This window comes from Amblyraja radiata, unplaced genomic scaffold (assembly GCF_010909765.2).
Source record: "Amblyraja radiata isolate CabotCenter1 unplaced genomic scaffold, sAmbRad1.1.pri S88, whole genome shotgun sequence".
NCBI lineage: Eukaryota > Metazoa > Chordata > Chondrichthyes > Rajiformes > Rajidae > Amblyraja > Amblyraja radiata.
In genome coordinates this window covers 231,435-252,082 of record NW_022630171.1, presented here as the reverse complement: position 1 = coordinate 252,082, position 20,648 = coordinate 231,435, and the positions used below count along the sequence as shown (strand labels likewise).

At 51.4% G+C, this 20,648-nt stretch overlaps 1 protein-coding gene across 1 annotated transcript; it reads left to right on the top strand.

Annotated features, from left to right (window-relative positions):
- The first annotated feature begins 202 nt into the window (after nucleotides 1-202).
- Nucleotides 203-18,491, top strand: LOC116969569 (zinc finger protein 850-like). Its single transcript, XM_033016408.1, has 6 exons — nucleotides 203-301; nucleotides 1,945-3,412; nucleotides 3,645-3,836; nucleotides 5,969-6,058; nucleotides 10,343-10,724; nucleotides 18,419-18,491. The coding sequence occupies exons 1-6, from the start codon at nucleotides 203-205 to the stop codon at nucleotides 18,489-18,491; spliced, it is 2,304 nt and encodes a 767-aa protein (XP_032872299.1).
- Nucleotides 18,492-20,648: the final 2,157 nt, after the last annotated feature.

Below are 20,648 nucleotides of genomic sequence, written 5' to 3'. Positions count from 1 at the left end.
CCCGCTGAGTTACTCCAGCACTCTGTGTCTATTGACAACTGCAGTAGGTCCACCTTGCTCCTAAGGGCCATCTTTGATACTGGCAGACATCTCCATTGGAGCCCAGGGAGAGGCGGCGGCCATCTTTGATCAGGGCACTTCTTCCATTGAAGGCAATGAGAAGGGAGGGGCCGGGCCCGGTGACGTTCTACCCCTCCGCGCGATGACGTCCGGCCCCATACGCGGTGACGTTGTGTGCAGGGACGCGCTGACGCAGCGACGTGGCCCCGCCCCCTCCTGCTCCTCCCGCCGCCGCCATCTTGTCGCTTCTCTGCTGGAGTTGAGTCTCTCCTTTTCTTCTCCTTTTTCGGCGGATTTATCGCTATTTAAGGCGGGTTAACCGCTAGTTAGCGGCTGGTTAGCGCTGACCACACGTGTTGGCCGTCGCTGACCAGTTTAGCCGCGATTTGGGGCCGTTCTGGGGGTTGAATCTCCCAATGTGGTCAAATGCAGCCAAATGTGGCTTTTATCGCCTAATATCGCTAGTTAGGGCTGGTTAACCGCTGGTTAGCAACTGGTTAACGATCACTGAACGTGTTAACCCTCCCTGGCCCGTTTAGCGGCGATTTGGGGCCGTTCTAGGGTTTAATCTCCCAATGTGGTCAAATGTGACTTTTATCGCTAGTTAGGGCGGGTTAACCACTGGTTAGTAGTTGGTTAACGGCTGGTTAACGCTCACCACACGTGTTGGCCGCCGCTGACCAGTTTAGCAGCGATTTGGGGCAGTTCTGGGGTTGAATCTCCCAATGTGGTCAAATGTGGCTTTTATCGCCTAATATCGCTAGTTAGGGCTGGTTAACCGCTGGTTAGCGGCTGATTACCGCTCACTAGACGTGTTGGCCATCGCTGACCCGTTTAGCAGCGATTTGGGGCCGGTTTGGTGCTAAAATGGTGAAAACACATACAAATGGGATTTATCGCTAGTTAAGGCGGGTTAACCGCTAGTTAGCAACTGGTTAGCGCTCACTGGATCTGCTGGCTGTCAGTGGCTGTTTATCAGCGATTTTGGGCCGTTCTGGAGGTAGAATCTGCAAATGTGGCTTTAATAGAAACATAGACAATAGGTGCAGGAGTAGAGGCCATTCGGGTACGAATTGGGCCGAAGGGCCTCTTTCCAATGCTGTATCACTTTATGACAAAGTGCTGGAGTAACTCAGCGGGTCAGGCAGCATCTGTGGAGAAGATAGACACAAAGTGTTGGAGTAACTCAGCGGGTCAGGCAGCATCTGTGGAGAGTAGGAATGGGTGGCGTTTTGGGTCGACACCCTTCTTTGGTTTAGTTTAGTTTAGAGATGCAGCGCGGAAACAACAGGCCTTTCGGCCCACGGAGTCCGTGCCGACCAGCGATCACCCCGTACACTAGCACTATCCCACGCACATTAGGGACAATTCAGCAATTTTGTGGAGGCCGATTCATCTACAACCCTGAGCGTCTTTGAAATGTTGGAGGAATCCGGAACACCCAGAGTAAAAACCCACGCAGGTCAAAGGGAGAACGTACAAACTCCACACAGACAGCACCCGTAGTCAGGATCGAGCCCGGGTCTCTGGCGGTGAGGCAGCAACTGTACCGCTGCTCCACTGTGCCGCGCAGAATTATATAACGGTTTCCTCCGCCATAAACACACTCAATATGTGCTAGTAATGTCCTGTTTGCCAGCATGTTGACCCACTGTGTTCCCCTCCTGCAGGGTATAGGAGCCGTTGCTGTGGACGGAGAGACGGGGACGTGAGCGGCCATTGAGGGCGGCCAGGGTGCCGGCGAGCCCCCGATCTGCTCGGTGTGCGGGCTGAGCTTCGAGGGTCTGAGCTACGATGGAGGACCAGATGACGGGGCACAACAAGGAGAAGCGTTATGAGTGCGACGTGTGTGGCAAGGCCTGCCGGAGCCCGAGCGAGCTGGAGGCCCACCGGCGGGTGCACACGGGAGAACGCCCCTTCGACTGCTCGGACTGCAGCAAGAGTTTCAAGACGGCGAGTGAACTGGAGACCCACCGGCGGGTGCACACGGGCGAGAAGCCCCATGGCTGCTCCACCTGCGGCCAGAGCTTTGCCTTCTTGTCGGGGCTGCGGGCTCACGGGCCGGTGCACAGCAGTGAGCGGCCCTTCACCTGCCCCGACTGCGGCAAAAGCTTCAAGTTGTCCGCGGACGTGAAGGTGCACAGGCGCGTGCACACCGGCGAGCGCCCCTACACCTGTAGCTACTGCGGCAAGGGCTTCACCCGGTACAGCGGCCTGCAGAATCACCAGCGCACCCACACCGGCGAGCGCCCCTACACCTGCGCCCAGTGCGGCAAGGGCTTCACCACCTCCACCAGGCTGCTGATACACCAGCGCTCCCACACCGGCGAGCGCCCCTACACCTGCGCCCAGTGCGGCAAGGGCTTCACCCAGTCCAGCAGCCTGCTGGTTCACCAGCGCAGCACCCACACCGGCGAGCGCCCCTACACCTGCGCCCAGTGCGGCAAGGGCTTCACCAACTCCACCAGGCTGATGATACACCAGCGCATTCACACCGGTGAACGCCCATACACCTGCGCCCAGGGCGGCAAGGGCTTCACCCAGTCCAACAGCCTGCTGGTTCACCAGCGCAGCACCCACACCGGCGAGCGCCCCTTCACCTGTGCCCAGTGCGGCAAGGGCTTCACCAACTCCAGCAGCCTGCTGGTTCACCAGCGCAGCACCCACACCGGCGAGCGCCCCTACACCTGCGCCCAGTGCGGCAAGGGCTTCACCCAGTCCTCCATTCTGCAGAATCACCAGAGCACCCACACTGGCGAGCACCCTTACACCTGTGCCCAGTGCGGCAAGGGCTTCATCTGCTCCTCCAACCTGCAGAAGCACCAGCGCACCCACACCGGTGAGCGCCCCTACACCTGCGCCCAGTGCGGCAATGGCTTCACCACCTCTACCAGGCTGCTGATACACCTGCGCTCCCACACCGGTGAGCGCCCATACACCTGCGCCCAGTGCGGCAAGGGCTTCACCCAGTCGAACAGCCTGCTGGATCACCAGCGCAGCAACCACACCGGCGAGCGCCCCTTCACCTGCGCCAAGTGCGGCAAGGGCTTCATCCGATATGGCTATCTGCAGAAGCACCAGCTTACCCACACCGGCGAGCGCCCCTACACCTGCGCCGAGTGTGGCAAGGGCTTCACCTGCTCCACCACGCTGCTGGTGCACCAGCGCACCCACACCGGCGAACGCCCCTACACCTGCGCCCAGTGCGGCAAGGGCTTCACCCAGTCCTCCAACCTGCAGAGGCACCAGCGCACCCACACCGGCGAGCGCCCCTTCACCTGTGCCCAGTGCGGCAAGGGCTTCATCCGCTCCACCAGGCTGCTGTCCCACCAGCGGGTTCACACCGGTGACAGTCCCGTCCCCAGCCCGGTGTGTGGAGAGCGCTCTGCCATGGACTCCCACGCCCTGTCTCACCAGCACGTACACACCAGTGGCCAGCCCTACGACTGCCCGTACTGTGGTGAGTCGTTTGACAGCTCGCGGGGGTTACGGCAGCACCGGCGGGCCCACGTCGGCGAGCAGCTGCTCCCACTGTGACAAGAGAGCACGGGGGCGGCGGGAGCAACAGCGGATACACACCGGAGAGAGACCGTTTGTGTGCGCTGAGTGTGGCAAGGGTTTCACTCGCATGTCCAACCTGTGGCAGCAATATCGTACCCACAGCGGTGAGCGTCCCTTCCCCGGCCTGTCCTGTGGTAAGGGCTACACCCGCCTTGACCACCTGCTGGAGCACCGGCGAATCCACACCGGCCAGCGCCCCTTCACCTGCCCGCTCTGTGGCAAGGCCTTTGCCCGCTCCTCCAGCCTGCTGGCACACCGCCACGTGGATAGATAGGCGCTGTTTAGGTAAACACAAAATACGGGAAGGAATGGATAACATTTCTGGTCGAGACCCTCCTCAGTCTCGACCCGAAATGTCACTCAGTCCTTCTGTCCAGAGATGCTGCCTGTCCCGCTGAGTTACTCCAGCGTTTTGTGTCCTTTTTAATAAACCAGCACCTGCAGTTCCTCGTTTTTAAACCATTCTGGTTAACTATGCAATACTGCAAATGCTACTTGAACAATGTCCCTTAAAGCTACACATATACATTCCTCTCTCCTTATCTCACATCCTTTTATCTCCTTATTTTCCCTCGCCTCTGTCACTTACTTCACGTTTCCAAAATAGTAACAAAAGATGCTGTGTGCCTTTGTTCATTAGAGTGATGGCCCAGGAGGGTTAAGTGTGTGTTGCATACTTGAATTTGTATCCCCTGCCACTCTCGCCGGCTAAATAATCAGTAAAGCTTGTGTTGGTTGATCTAACTTATTGTGAGTTGTCTGTTTTAAGAAATGTACCTTAACAGTTCTGGACTCCCCCAACATGGGGAACATGTTTCCTGCATCTACCCTGTCCAATCCCTCACTAATTGTAAACGATTCTATAAGATACCCGCTCATCCTTCTGAATTCCAGTGAATACAAACCCAGTCGTCCCATTCTTTCAACATATGACAGTCCCGCCATCATCTCAGGAATTAACTTGGTGAACCTACGCTGGGCTCCCTCAATAGCAAGAATATCCTTCCTCAAATTTGGAGACCAAAACTGCACACAATACTCCAGGTGTGGTGTCACCAGGGCCCTGTACAACTGCAGTAGGTCCACCTTGCTCCTACACTCAATCCCTCTCTCTATGAAGGCCAACATGCCATTATCTTATGATTTGAGTATAGGAGCAGGGAGGTTCTACTGCAGTTGTACAGGGTCTTGGTGAGACCACACCTGGAGTATTGTGTACAGTTTTGGTCTCCTAATCTGAGGAAAGACATTCTTGCCATAGAGGGAGTACAGAGAAGGTTCACCAGACTGATTCCTGGGATGTCAGGACTTTCATATGAAGAAAGACTGGATAGACTCGGCTTGTACTCGCTAGAATTTAGAAGATTGAGGGGGGATCTTATAGAAACTTACAAAATTCTTAAGGGGTTGGACAGGCTAGATGCAGGAAGATTGTTTCCGATGTTGGGGAAGTCCAGAACAAGGGGCCACAGTTTAAGGATAAGGGGGAAGTCTTTTAGGACCGAGATGAGGAAAACATTTTTTTCCCACACAGAGAGTGGTGAATCTGGAATTCTCTGCCACAGAAGGTAGTTGAGGCCACACAGTTCATTGGCTATATTTAAGAGGGAGTTAGATGTGGCCCTTGTGGCTAAAGGGATCAGGGGGTATGGAGAGAAGGCAGGTACAGGATACTGAGTTGGATGATCAGCCATGATCATATTGAATGGCGAATGGTGCAGGCTCGAAGGGGCCGAATGGCCTCTACTCCTGCACCTATTGTCTATGTTTCTATGTTTCTAATCCAAGCTCTCTCTCTCCCCCTTCTCTCTGTCTCCCCCTCCCCTCCCCCCGCCACCGGCGCTACAGGTCTCTCCGTTGCTAACTGCATTTCGTTGTCTCTGTACCGTACACTGACAATGACAATTAAAGTTGAATCTGAAGTTGAATTCAATTGAATCTTTGGTCTCCATTGAAGTCAATGGGAGTGAAGCCCAGGGGGAGGTGGCCATCTTTGATCAAGGCACTTCATTGAAGTCAATGGGAGTGAAGCCCAGGGGGAGGTGGCCATCTTTGATCAAGGCACTTCATTGAAGTCAATGGGAGTGTAGCCCAGGGGAGGTGGCCATCTTTGATCAAGGCACTTCATTGAAGTCACACAAAATTGCTGGGGAAACTCAGCGGGTGCAGCAGCGTCTATGGAGCGAAGGAAATAGGCGACGTTTTGGGCCGAAACCCTTCTTCGAAACCCTTGAAGTCAATGGGAATGAAGCCCAGGGGGGACGTGGCCATCTTTGATCAAGGCACTTCACCACTCCATTGAAGTCAATGGGAATGAATCCCATGGATGTGGCCATCTTTGATCAAGGCACTTCATTGAAAATGGGAGTGAAGCCCAGGGAGGTGGCGGCCATCTTTGTTAAAGGCACTTACCCATTGAAGTCATTGAGGGGGGATGGTGATGCAGAGAGAGGCGGCGGCCATCTTTACTACTGGCACATCTTCCATTGAAGTCTATGAGGGGGTGCAGCGGCCATCTTTGATCAAGGCACTTCCCCCATTGAAGTCAATGAGGGGATTGAGGCCCGGGGGCGGCGGCCATATTTGCTACTGGCAGTCGCTCCATTGAAGTCAATGGGAATGAATCCCAGGGGGGCGGGGGGCGGCCATCTTTGGTAAAGGCAGTCTTCTCCATTGAGGTCTATGTGAATGAATCCCAGTGTGTGGCGGCCATCTTTGATACTGGCAGTCATCTCAAACTGGCAAGGAGCAACCTATCCCGGGGGATCAGGGAAGCGAAGAGGCTGTATGGGCAAAAACTTAATAGCCACTTCGAAAATGACAAAGACACACGTCGCTCGTGGCAGGGATTTCATACCATCACTGACTACAAGCCCCCCCCCGCTGCGGATATGCCAAAACGACCCCTCTCTACCAGATGAACTGAACGAGTTCTACGCACGGTTTGAGGTTAAAAACAGCACCCAGACACGTGCACTACTGCCATCCCCCAGTGACCAGTCGCTTAGGCTGTCCGCAGCCGGAGTTAAAAAGGCCTTTGCCAGCATCAATCCACGCAAAGCTGCAGGGCCGGACAACATTCCTGGATGCGTTTTAAGAGACTGCGCCGAGCAACTGAAAGATGTCTTCACAGACATTTTTAACATCTCACTCAGCCAGGCAGTAGTGCCCAACTGTCTTAAGAGTGCCACCATCGTCCCTGTCCCGAAGAAACCAAACCCAGCCTGCCATAATGGCTTTCGACCAGTGGCTCTAACACCCATAGCAATGAAGTGTTTTGAGCGACTGGTTATGCAGCACATCAAAAAGAGTCTACCTGCCGACCTAGACCCACTGCAGTTCGCCTACAGAGCCAACCGATCCACAGAGGACGCAGTCTCAACAACGCTGAACCTCGTACTGTCACACCTTGATCGGAAAAATACTTATGCCAGGATCCTCTTCATAGATTTCAGCTCTGCTTTTAACACAATCATTCCACAGCAGCTGGTGGAGAAGTTGGAGCTATTGGGGGTTGATGCTGGCACATGTAACTGGGTCCTGAACTTTCTATCACAACGGCAGTAGACAGTCAGGGTGGGCAGTAGGACATCAAAAACCATAGCCGTGAGCACTGGCTCGCCCCAAGGCTGTGTCCTAAGCCCCCTGCTGTTTAGTCTGCTTACACACGACTGTACTGCTAGACTCAACAACAACTTCATCAACAAGTTCGCTGATGACACAACAGTGGTGTGTCTCATCAGTGACAATGATGAGTCGGCGTACAGGATGGAGGTGGAGCTGCTCACAGGATGGTGCAAATCCCACAACCTCATTCTCAACGTGGGAAAAAACTAAGGAGATGTTGGTTGACTTCAGGAGGGCGGGAAAACAACACCATACACCTCTGCACATCGATGGAGCTGATGTGGAAAGGGTCAGCAGCGTGAAGTTCCTAGGACTCCACCTGTCAGATGACCTGATGTCCACAACCAACACCACAGCACTGGTCAAGAGAGCCCAGCAGCGACTACAACCCTGTCCGAAGACTACGGAAAGCAGGCCTCCCCACTACACATCTACGAACTTTTTATAGGGGGACAATCGAGAGCACATTAACCAACGGCATCACTTCCTGGTTCGGGAGCTGCAAGGCGTACGAACGGCACCAACTAGACAGGATTGTGAAGACCGCCAGCAGGATTATTGGTGCTCCACTCCCTTTCTTGCTGGACATATACAGGAAGATTAGATTTAGATTAGATATAATTTATTGCCACACAGCCAGGCTGGTGGAAATTTGGGTTGTCTGCAGCGATACAATAATAAAGAACACACAACCACAATAAAACTGTAACACAAACATCCACCACAGAATTCATCACTGTAGTGGAGGGCACAAAATTTGGCCAGTCCTGTTGATACAACTCTGTTGATACAGAGATGTATCAACAGAGCCATCTCCATCATCAAAGACCCCTACCACCCATCGCATCACATATTCTCCATCCTGCCATCTGGGAAGAGGTACAGGAGCATTAGCTGCAAAACCAGCAGGATGCTCCTCAGCTTCTTCCCGCAGGCTATAAGACTGATAAACGGACTTAGCCCCCCTGCCAAAGTATCGCGCACCAACCATCAACCTGGACACACTGCAGCGGCTGTCAATCGGAACCCCTGTTGATGTCTAGTAGAGAGTAGAGTGTTTCATTTAATTTGTTCATGATATATGTTTTTTATTTCTAGTTATTTGTTGTTATTTTTTACTGCACACTGAATGGACACTGGTTGAGCAACGTTTTTGTTGTTTCCTCTGGGTATGTGAGGACTCAGGAAAATGACAATAAAGATATACTGATACTGGTCTCCATTGAAGCCCAGGGAGAGGTGGCGGCCATCTTTGATACTGGCAGTTCAACCCCATTGAAGCCCAGAGGGAGGCGGCGGCCATCTTTGATCAGGGCACTTCTTCCCATTGAAGTCAATGAGAAGGGGGGGGGGAGGGGCCGGGCCCGGTGACGTTCTACCCCTCCGCGCGATGACGTCGAGCCCCATACGCGCTGACGCAGGGACGTGGCCCCGCCCCCTCCTCCTCCTCCCGCCGCCGCCATCTTGTCGCTTCTCTGCTGTAGTTGAGTCTTTCTCTCCTTTTTCGGCGGATTTACGCTATTTAAGGCGGGTTAACCGCTAGTTAGCGGCTGGTTGGCGCTGACCACACGTGTTGGCCGTCGCTGACCAGTTTAGCCGCGATTTGGGGCCGTTCTGGAGGTTGAATCTCCCAATGTGGTCAAATGCAGCCAAATGTGGCTTTTATCGCCTAATATCGCTAGTTACGGCTGGTTAACCGCTGGTTAGCAACTGGTTAACGATCACTAAACGTGTTAACCCTCCCTGGCCCGTTTAGCGGCGATTTGGGGCCGTTCTAGGGTTTAATCTCCCAATGTGGTCAAATGTGACTTTTATCGCTAGTTAGGGCGGGTTAACCACTGGTTAGTAGTTGGTTAACGGCTGGTTAACGCTCACCACACGTGTTGGCCGCCGCTGACCAGTTTAGCAGCAATTTGGGGCAGTTCTGGGGTTGAATCTCCCAATGTGGTCAAATGTGGCTTTTATCGCCTAATATCGCTAGTTGTGGCTGATTAACCACTGGTTAGCGGCTGGTTACCGCTCACTAGACGTGTTGGCCGTCGCTGACCCGTTTAGCAGCGATTTGGGGCCGGTTTGGTGCTAAAATGGTGAAAACACACACAAATGGGATTTATCGCTAGTTAAGGCGGGTTAACCGCTAGTTAGCAACTGGTTAGCGCTCACTGGATGTGCTGGCTGTCAGTGGCTGTTTATCAGCGATTTTGGGCCGTTCTGGAGGTAGAATCTGCAAATGTGGCTTTAATAGAAACATAGACAATAGGTGCAGGAGTAGAGGCCATTCGGGTACGAGTTGGGCCGAAGGGCCTCTTTCCAATGCTGTATCACTTTATGACAAAGTGCTGGAGTAACTCAGCGGGTCAGGCAGCATCTGTGGAGAAGATAGACACAAAGTGCTGGAGTAACTCAGCGGGTCAGGCAGCATCTGTGGAGAAGATAGACACAAAGTGCTGGAGTAACTCAGCGGGTCAGGCAGCATCTGTGGAGAGTAGGAATGGGTGGCGTTTTGAGGCAGCAACTGTACCGCTGCTCCACTGTGCTGTGCAGAATTATATAACGGTTTCCTCCGCCATAAACACACTCAATATGTGCTAGTAATGTCCTGTTTGCCAGCTTGTTGACCCTCTGTGTTCCCCGCCTGCAGGGTTTAGGAGCCGTTGCTGTGGACGGAGAGTCGGGGACGTGAGCGGCCATTGAGGGCGGCCAGGGTGCCGGCGAGCCCCCCATCTGCTCGGTGTGCGGGCTGAGCTTCGAGGGTCTGAGCTTCGATGGAGGACCAGATGACGGGGCACAACAAGGAGAGGCGTTATGATTGCGACGTGTGTGGCAAGGCCTGGCGGAGCCCGAGCGAGCTGGAGACCCACCGGCGGGTGCACACGGGAGAACGGCCCTTTGCCTGCTCGGACTGCGGCAAGAGTTTCAAGACGGTGAGTGACCTGAAGGCCCACTGGCGGGTGCACACGTGGGAACGCCCCTTCAACTGCACAGAGTGTGGCAAGAGCTTCAAGACGGCGAGTGACCTGAAGGCCCACCGGCGGTTGCACACGGCAGAACGCCCCTTCGACGCACACGTGGGAACGCCCCTTCAACTGCACAGAGTGTGGCAAGAGCTTCAAGACGGCGAGTGACCTGAAGGCCCACCGGCGGTTGCACACGGCAGAACGCCCCTTCGACTGCTCGGACTGCGGCAAGAGTTTCAAGACGGCGGATGGACTGAAGATCCACTGGCGGGTGCACAAAAGCGAGAAGGACTATGGCTGCACCACATGTGGCAAGAACTTTGTCTTGTTGTCTGGGCTACGGCAGCACCGGCAGTTGCACACGGGTGAGAAGCCCCATGTCTGCTCCACCTGCGGCAAGAGCTTTGCCTGGATGTCGGGACTGCGGGCTCACGGGCCGGTGCACAGCAGTGAGCGGCCCTTCCCCTGCCCCGACTGCGGCAAAAGCTTCAAGTTGTCCGCGGACCTGAAGGTGCACAGGCGCGTGCACACCGGCGAGCTCCCCTACACCTGCGCCCAGTGCGGCAAGGGCTTCACCCGCCCCAGCAGCCTGCAGAATCACCAGCGCACCCACACCGGCGAGCGCCCCTACACCTGCGCCCAGTGCGGCAAGGGCTTCACCCGCTCTGACTGCCTGCAGAATCACCAGCGCACCCACACCGGCGAGCGCCCCTACACCTGCACCCACTGCGGCAAGGGCTTCACCCACTCCAGCAGCCTGCAGAGGCACCAGCGCGCCCACACTGGCGAACGCCCCTACACCTGCGCCCAGTGCGGCAAGGGCTTCACCCAGTCCAGCGCCCTGCTGGAGCACCAGCGCACCCACACCGGCGAACGCCCCTTCACCTGTGCCCAGTGCAGCAAGGGCTTCACCACCTCCACCAGGCTGCTGTCCCACCAGCGGGTTCATGCCGGAGACAGTCCCGTCCCCAGCCCGGTGTGTGGAGAGAGCTCTGCCATGGACTCCCACGCCCCGTCTCACCAGCACGTGCACACCAGTGGACAGCCCGTACTGCGGTGAGGAGTTTGACAGCTCGCGGGGGTTGCGGCATCACCGGCTGGGCCCACGTCGGCGAGCAGCTGCTCCCACTGTGACAAGAGAGCACGGGGGCGGCAGGAGCACCAGCGGATTCACACCGGAGAGAGACCCTTTGTGTGCGCTGAGTATGGCAAGGGTTTCACCCGCATGTCCAGCCTGGTCCCCTAATCTGAGGAAAGACATTCTTGCCATAGAGGGAGTACAGAGAAGTTCAAGTTCAAGTTCAAGTTAGTTTATTGTCATGTGTCCCTGTATAGGACAATGAAATTCTTGCTTTGCTTAAGCACACAGAAAATAGTAGGCATTTACTACAAAACAGATAAATGTGTCCATATACCATGATATAAATATATACACACATGAATAAATAAACTGATAGTGCAAATAACAGAAAGTGGTTGGTAATAATCAGAGTTTTGTCCGAGCCAGGTTTAATAGCCTGATGGCTGAGGGGAAGTAACTATTCCTGAACCTGGTTGTTGCAGTCTTCAGGCTCCTGTACCTTCTACCTGAAGGTAGCAGGGAGATGAGTGTGTGGCCAGGATGGTGTGGGTCTTTCATGATACTGCCAGCCTTTTTGAGGCAGCGACTGCGATAGATCCCCTCGATGGAAGGAAGGTCAGAGCCGATGATGGACTGGGCAGTGTTTACTACTTTTTGTAGTCTTTTCCTTTCCAGGGCGCTCAAATTGCCGAACCAAGCCACGATGCAACCGGTCAGCATGCTCTCGACTGTGCACCTGTAGAAGTTAGAGAGAGTCTTCCTTGACAATCCGACTCTCCGTAATCTTCTCAGGAAGTAGAGGCGCTGATGTGCTTTTTTGATGATTGCATTAGTGTTCTCGGACCAGGAAAGATCTTCAGAGATGTGCACGCCCAGGAATTTGAAGCTCTTGACCCTTTCAACCATCGACCCGTTGATATAAATGGGGCTGTGGGTCCCCCTCCTACTCCTTCCAAAGTCCACAATCAGTTCCTTGGTTTTGCTGGTGTTGAGGGCCAGGTTATTGCGCTGGCACCATATGGACAGTTGCTCGATCTCTCTTCTGTACTCTGACTCATCCCCATCAGTGATACGCCCCACAATAGTGGTGTCGTCAGCGAACTTGATGATGGGTTCGCACTGTGGTTCGCTACGCAGTCATGGGTATAGAGTGAGTACAGCAGGGGGCTGAGCACGCAGCCTTGAGGTGCTCCCGTGCTGATTGTTATTGAGGCTGACACATTTCCACCAATACGAACAGACTGTGGTCTGTGGACGAGGAAGTCGAGGATCCAGTTGCAGAGGGATGCGCAGAGACCCAGTTCTGCGAGTTTGGTAACCAGTTTGGAGGGGATGATTGTGTTAAATGCCGAGCTGTAATCAATGAATAACAGCCTGACATATGAGTTTTTGTTGTCCAAGTGGTCCAGTGCGGAGTGGAGGGCCAGCGAGATCGCATCCACCGTTGATCTGTTGTGGCGGTACGCGAACTGCAGTGGGTCCAGGTTTTTGTCGATGTAGGAGTTGATTTGCTCCATGATCAACCTCTCAAAGCACTTCATCACCACCGGCGTTAGTGCCACTGGTCGATAGTCATTGAGGCATGTCACCTTACTCTTCTTGGGCACCGGTATAATTGATGCCCTTTTAAAGCAGGTGGGGACCTCAGACCTCAGAAGTGAGAGATTGAAAATGTCCGTAAAAACTCCCGCCAGTTGGTCCGCACAGGTTTTTAGAACACGGCCGGGTATACCATCAGGACCAGGTGCTTTTCGGGGGTTCACCCCTCTGAAGGATTTCCTGACATCGGCCTCTGTGACTGAGACTGAAATGCCATCGCAGCGAATCACCAGACTGATTACTGGGATGTCAGGACTTTCATATGAAGAAAGACTGGATAGACTCGGCTTGTACTCGCTAGAATTTAGAAGATTGAGGGGGGGGGGGGGGGGATCTTATAGAAACTTACAAAATTCTTAAGGGGTTGGACAGGCTAGATGCAGGAAACATAGAAACATAGAAATTAGGTGCAGGAGTAGGCCATTCGGCCCTTCGAGCCTGCACCGCCATTCAATATGATCATATCCAACTCAGTATCCCGTACCTGCCTTCTCTCCATACCCTCTGATCCCCTTAGCCACAAGGGCCACATCTAACTCCCTCTTAAATATAGCCAATGAACTGGCCTCGACTACCCTCTGTGGCAGAGAGTTCCAGAGATTCACCACTCTCTGTGTGAAAAAAGTTCTTCTCATCTCGGTTTTAAAGGATTTCCCCCTTATCCTTAAGCTGTGACCCCTTGTCCTGGACTTCCCCAACATCGGGAGCAATCTTCCTGCATCTAGCCTGTCCAACCCCTTAAGAATTTTGTAAGTTTCTATAAGATCCCCTCTCAATCTTCTAAATTCTAGAGAGTATAAACCAAGTCTATCCAGTCTTTCTTCATAAGACAGTCCTGACATCCCAGGAATCAGTCTGGTGAACCTTCTCTGCACTCCCTCTATGGCAATAATGTCCTTCCTCAGATTTGGAGACCAAAACTGTACGCAATACTCCAGGTGTGGTCTCACCAAGACCCTGTACAACTGCAGTAGAACCTCCCTGCTCCTATACTCAAATCCTTTTGCTATGAAAGCTAACATATCATTCGCTTTCTTCACTGCCTGCTGCACCTGCATGCCACTTTCAATGACTGGTGTACCATGACACCCAGGTCTCGCTGCATCTCCCCTTTTCCTAGTCGGCCACCATTTAGATAATAGTCTGCTTTCCTGTTTTTGCCACCAAAATGGATAACCTCACATTTATCCACATTATACTGCATCTGCCAAACATTTACCCACTCACCCAGCCTATCCAAGTCACCTTGCAGTCTCCTAGCATCCTCCTCACAGCTAACACTGCCCCCCAGCTTCGTGTCATCCGCAAACTTGGAGATATTGCCTTCAATTCCCTCATCCAGATCATTAATATATATTGTAAATAGCTGGGGTCCCAGCACTGAGCCTTGCGGTACCCCACTAGTCACTGCCTGCCATTGTGAAAAGGACCCGTTTACTCCTACTCTTTGCTTCCTGTTTGCCAGCCAGTTCTCTATCCACATCAATACTGAACCCCAATGCCGTGTGCTTTAAGTTTGTAAACTAATCTCTTATGTGGGACCTTGTCGAAAGCCTTCTGGAAGTCCAGATACACCACATCCACTGGTTCTCCCCTATCCACGCTACTAGTTACATCCTCGAAAAATTCTATAAGATTCGTCAGACATGATTTACCTTTTGTAAATCCATGCTGACTTTGTCCAATGATTTCACCACTTTCCAAATGTGCTGCTATCCCATCTTTAATAACTGACTCTAGCAGTTTCCCCACTACCGATGTTAGACTAACTGGTCTGTAATTCCCCGTTTTCTCTCTCCCTCCCTTCTTAAAAAGTGGGGTTACGTTTGCTACCCGCCAATCCTCAGGAACTACTCCAGAATCTAAAGAGTTTTGAAAGATTATTACTAATGCATCCACTATTTCTGGAGCTACTTCCTTAAGTACTCTGGGATGCAGCCTATCTGGCCCTGGGGATTTATCGGCCTTTAATCCATTTAATTTACCCAACACCACTTCCCGGCTAACCTGGATTTCACTCAATTCCTCCAACTCCTTTGACCCGCGGTCCCCTGCTATTTCCGGCAGATTATTTATGTCTTCCTTAGTGAAGACGGAACCAAAGTAGTTATTCAATTGGTCCGCCATATCCTTGTTCCCCATGATCAACTCACCGTTTCTGACTGCAAGGGACCTACATTTGTTTTAACTAATCTCTTTCTTTTCACATATCTATAAAACTTTTGCAGTCAGTTTTTATGTTCCCTGCCAGTTTTCTTTCATAATCTATTTTTCCTTTCCTAATTAAGCCCTTTGTCCTCCTCTGCTGGTCTCTGAATTTCTCCCAGTCCTCCGGTATGCTGCTTTTTCTGGCTAATTTGTACGCATCATCCTTCGCTTTGATACTATCCCTGATTTCCCTTGTTATCCACGGATGCACTACCTTCCCTGATTTATTCTTTTGCCAAACTGGGATGAACAATTTTTGTAGTTCATCCATGCAGTCTTTAAATGTCTTCCATTGCATATCCACCGTCAACCCTTTTAGAATTAATTGCCAGTCAATCTTGGCCAATTCACGTCTCATACCCTCAAAGTTACCTTTCTTTAAGTTCAGAACCATTGTTTCTGAATTAACAATGTCACTCTCCATCCTAATGAAGAACTCAACCATATTATGGTCACTCTTGCCCAAGGGGGCACGTACAACAAGACTGCTAACTAACCCTTCCTCATTACTCAATACCCAGTCTAAAATAGCCTGCTCTCTCGTTGGTTCCTCTACATGTTGATTTAGATAACTATCCCGCATACATTCCAAAAAATCCTCTTCCTCAGCACCCCTGCCAATTTGATTCACCCAATCTATATGTAGATTGAAGTCACCCATTATAACGGTTTTGCCTTTGTCGCACGCATTTCTAATTTCCTGTTTGATACCATCTCCAACTTCACTACTACTGTTAGGTGGCCTGTACACAACACCCACCAGCGTTTTCTGCCCCTTAGTGTTTCGCAGCTCTACCCATACCGATTCCACATCCTCCAAACTAATGTCCTTCCTTTCCATTGCGTTAATCTCCTCTCTAATCAGCAACGCTACCCCACCTCCTTTTCCTTTCTCTCTATCCCTCCTGAATATTGAATATCCCTGGATGTTCAGCTCCCAGCCTTGGTCACCCTGGAGCCATGTCTCCGTGATCCCAACTATATCATAGTCATTAATAGCTATCTGCACATTCAACTCATCCACCTTATTACGAATGCTCCTTGCATTGAGACACAAAGCCTTCAGGCTTGTTTTTACAACACTCTTACCCCTTATACAATTATGTTGAAAAGTGGCCCTTTTTGATTTTTGCCCTGGTTTTGTCTGCCTGCCACTTTTACTTTTCACCTTGCTACCTATTGCTTCTACCTCATTTTACACCCCTCTGTCTCTACGCTCACACATTTAAGAAACCCTTTCCCTTTAACTCCATCCTCCACTAGCCCATTCGACACCCCACCCCCCTTATTCAGTTTAAAACCACCCGTGTAGCAGTGGCAAACCTGCCTGCCAGAATGCTGGTCCCACACCTGTTAAGATGCAATCCGTCCCTTTTGTACAGTTCCCCCTTACCCCAAAACAGATCCCAGTGATCTAAGAATCTAAATCCCTGCCCCATGCACCAGTTCTTCAGCCACACGTTCAGATCCCGTATCTCCCTGTTCCTGCTCTCGCCAGCACGAGGAACTGGAAGCAAACCGGAGATAACAACCCTGGAGGTCCTGCTTTTCAGCATTTTTCCGAGCTCTCTAAAGTCACGCTGCAGAATATGCATCCCCTTCTTTCCGACATCGTTTGTGCCGACATGCACTACCACTTCCGGATGTTCACCTTCGCCCTTGAGGATTTTCTGCACTCTGCCCGTGACATCCTGGATCCTGGCACCAGGAAGGCAGCACACCATCCTCGCATCCCGTCTGTTGCCGCAGAAACCCCTGTCCGTACCTCTCACAATGGAGTCTCCTACTACAATGGCGTTGCCTGCCTTAGGCCTTTTTGGTTTTGGCTCAACAGCCCTATTCGCATCACAAGCCAGTCCGCCGCCCAGTGTAAACACCTCTTCTGTCCCGACAGCTTCTAAGTGGGTGAACCTGTTCACAAGAGGTACAACCCCCGGGGACGTTGGCATTCCATGCTTCCCTCCCGTTCTCACTGTCTCCCACCTTCTCTCTTCCAGTACCTTAGGTGTAACAATCGTACTGTAGGACTTGTCGAGGAACGACTCCGTTTCTCGGACGAACTGGAGGTCATCCACTTGCTTCTCCAGTTCCCCAACACGGCCCTTCAGGAGCTCTACCTGGATGCACTTCTCGCATTTGTAGCAGCCAGAGGCACCGGCGGTGTCCTTGACCTCACACATACTGCAAGCATCACACTGAATCAGCTTGCCTGACATCTCCTTCTTTCGTCTTTCCCTCTGCAGTGTTTTGCGTAGTCTCCTCTCCTCAGCCGAAGACTCTCGAGCCAAAGACTCACACTTTTCTCACAGGACACTTCACTCACAAGGCCGCTCACTCACTGCCGCTCCCTAAGAGCAGTCTTACTTAAATTGACTGATAAATTGCCTGATTTACCAATTTACAAACTTCTCTCCTCCCACTTGGGCTAGAGCCAATCAGTCGTATCTCTTGCTAATCTCCTCCTGCTGCTGCTGTTGTTGCTCCCAAAGCTACAGCAATTCTGAGTCAAGTCTGCCTGTCCTTGACCTGTACTTAAACTGTTTTCACTTCTCTCCTCCCACTTGGGCTAGAGCCAATCAGTCGTATCTCTTGCTAATCTCCTCCTGCTGCTGCTGTTGTTGCCCCCAAAGCTACAGCAATTCTGAGGAAGATTGTTCCCGATGTTGGGGAAGTACAGAACAAGGGGTCACAGCTCACCAAGACCCTGTACAACTGCAGTAGAACCTCCCTGCTCCTATAATCAAATCCTCTACGGCAAGAATGTCTTTCCTCAGATTAGGAGACCAAAACTGTACGCAATACTCCAGGTGTGGTCTCACCAAGACCCTGTACAAATGCAGTAGAACCTCCCTGCTCCTATACTCAAATCCTCTATGGCAAGAATGTCCTTCCTCAGATTAGGAGACCAAAACTGTACGCAATACTCCAGGTGTGGTCTCACCAAGACCCTGTACAAATGCAGTAGAACCTCCCTGCTCCTATACTCAAATCCTCTATGGCAAGAATGTCCTTCCTCAGATTAGGAGACCAAAACTGTACGCAATACTCCAGGTGTGGTCTCACCAAGACCGTTTGACACAAGTGGTTAATGACGAGTTCACATTAACTTTGAAACGTCACCGATCTGTGTCTATATCTTCAATATTCACACCAATGGCGGAATGGCCCAACCCCTGCACCTATTTGTCTGTTTCCCTGGTTTCTGGGCTTTTACAAATGTTGGCATCGGGGGAATGGATGTATTACGGGGAAAGGAAATTGGCCACAGGGCAATAAAGAACCATTTTTGCCATAAAGAACACAATTGAGTCTAATTTTTCGACAGCAACTTCCAATGTGCATTGAATTCATCAAATAAGTGGCTCCAGTTTGTGGACAACACTCCCACCGTGTGGTGATCTTGGTTCTTGCTCCTCCAACATATTCCAAATGGAATTGAAACTGTGGAGGCGGTGGAGCCGGGGAGGAGTTAAGCCAGAAAGGGTTATTGGGAAGAAAGAGCTACTTTAAATGTAGTTGCATCTGGTTGGGTAACTATAGTTGGGGGGAGATTATTCCATGTCTCTATTCGTTCTAATGTGCAAGGCCTTTCTGCTCTGCACAAGACCTTGAGCCAAGCATTTGATAAACCATGTGTAGTCAGGAACTGCAGATGCTGCTTTAAACCTGTCTGTAACTCGTTTTCATAGAAACATAGACAATAGGTGCAGGAGTAGAGGACATTCGGCCCTTCAAGCCTGCACCATTCGCCATTCAATATTTAGGAGGGAGTTAGATGTGGCCCTTGTGGCTAAAGGGATCAGGGGGTATGGAGAGAAGGCAGGTACAGGATACTGAGTTGGATGATCAGCCGTGATCGTATTGAATGGCGAATGGTGCAGGCTCGAAGGGCCGAATGGCCTCTACTCCTGCACCTATTGTCTATGTTTCTATGTTTTCTGGATTCATGTTGTAAACACAAACAAAAGCAGGAAATACTGGAAACACACAAGCCAGGCATATTCTGTATAAAAAGACTCTAACTCCCTCTTAAATATAGCCAATGAACTGTGGCCTCAACTACCTTCTGTGGCAGAGAATTCCACAGATTCACCACTCTCTGTGTGGGAAAAAAATGTTTTCCTCATCTCGGTCCTAAAAGATTTCCCCCTTATCCTTAAAACGTGATGATGGAGTTCACACTGTGACTGGCTACGCAGTCATGAGTATAGAGTGAGTACAGCAGGGGGCTGAGCACTCATTAGTATAGAGTGAGTACAGCAGGGGGCTGAGCACTCATTAGTATAGAGTGAGTACAGCAGGGGGCTGAGCACTCATTAGTATAGAGTGAGTACAGCAGGGGGCTGAGCCCCCTTGTCCTGCACTTCCCCAACATCGGGAACAATCTTCCTGCATCTAGCCTGTCCAACCCCTTGAGAATTTTGTAAGTTTCTATAACATCCCCCCTCAATCTTCTAAATTCTAGCGAGTACAAGCCGAGTCTATCCAGTCTTTCTTCATATGAAAGTCCTGACATCCCAGGAATCAGTCTGGTGAACCTTCTCTGTACTCCCTCTATGGCAAGAATGTCTTTCCTCAGATTAGGAGACCAAAACTGTATGCAATACTCCAGGTGTGTTCTCACCAAGACCCTGTACAACTGCAGTAGAACCTCCCTGCTCCTAGACTCAAATCATAAGCTAATGGCATGTTGGCCTTCATAGAGAGAGGGATTGAGTTTAGGAGCAAGGTGGACCTACTGCAGTTGTACGGGGCCCTGGTGACACCACACCTGGAGTATTGTGTGCAGTTTTGGTCTCCAAATTTGAGGAAGGATATTCTTGCTATTGAGGGAGCCCAGCGTAGGTTCACCAGGTTAATTCTTGAGATGATGAATTTAGAAGATTGAGGGGGGATCTTATATAAACGTACAAAATTCTTAAGGGGTTGGACAGGTTAGATGCAGGAAGATTGTTCCCGATGTTGGGAAAGTCCAGAACAAGGGGACTCAGCCCCCTGCTGTACTCACTCTATACTAATGAGTGCTCAGCCACCTGCTGTACTCACTCTATACTAATGAGTGCTCAGCCCCCTGCTGTACTCACTCTATACTCATGACTGCGTAGCCAGTCACGGTGTGAACTCCATAATCAAGTTTTAAGGATAAGGGGGAAATCTTTTAGGACCGAGATGAGAAAAACATTTTTTTTCACACACACAGAGAGTGGTGAATCTGTGGAATTCTCTGCCACAGAAGGTAGTTGAGGCCACACAGTTCATTGGCTATATTTAAGAGGGAGTTAGATGTGGCCCTTGTGGCTAAAGGGATCAGGGGGTATGGAGAGAAGGCAGGTACAGGATACTGAGTTGGATGATCAGCCATGATCATATTGAATGGCGAATGGTGCAGGCTCGAAGGGCCGAATGGCCTCTACTCCTGCACCTGTTGTCTATGTTTCTATGTGTCTCCCCCCTCTCTCTCTCTCTCTCTCTCTCTCTCTCTCTCTCATCAATTATCGAGTGTGGAAGTCAGTGGAAATGAAATTGGATCTTTGGAAAGATATCTAATATGTTGT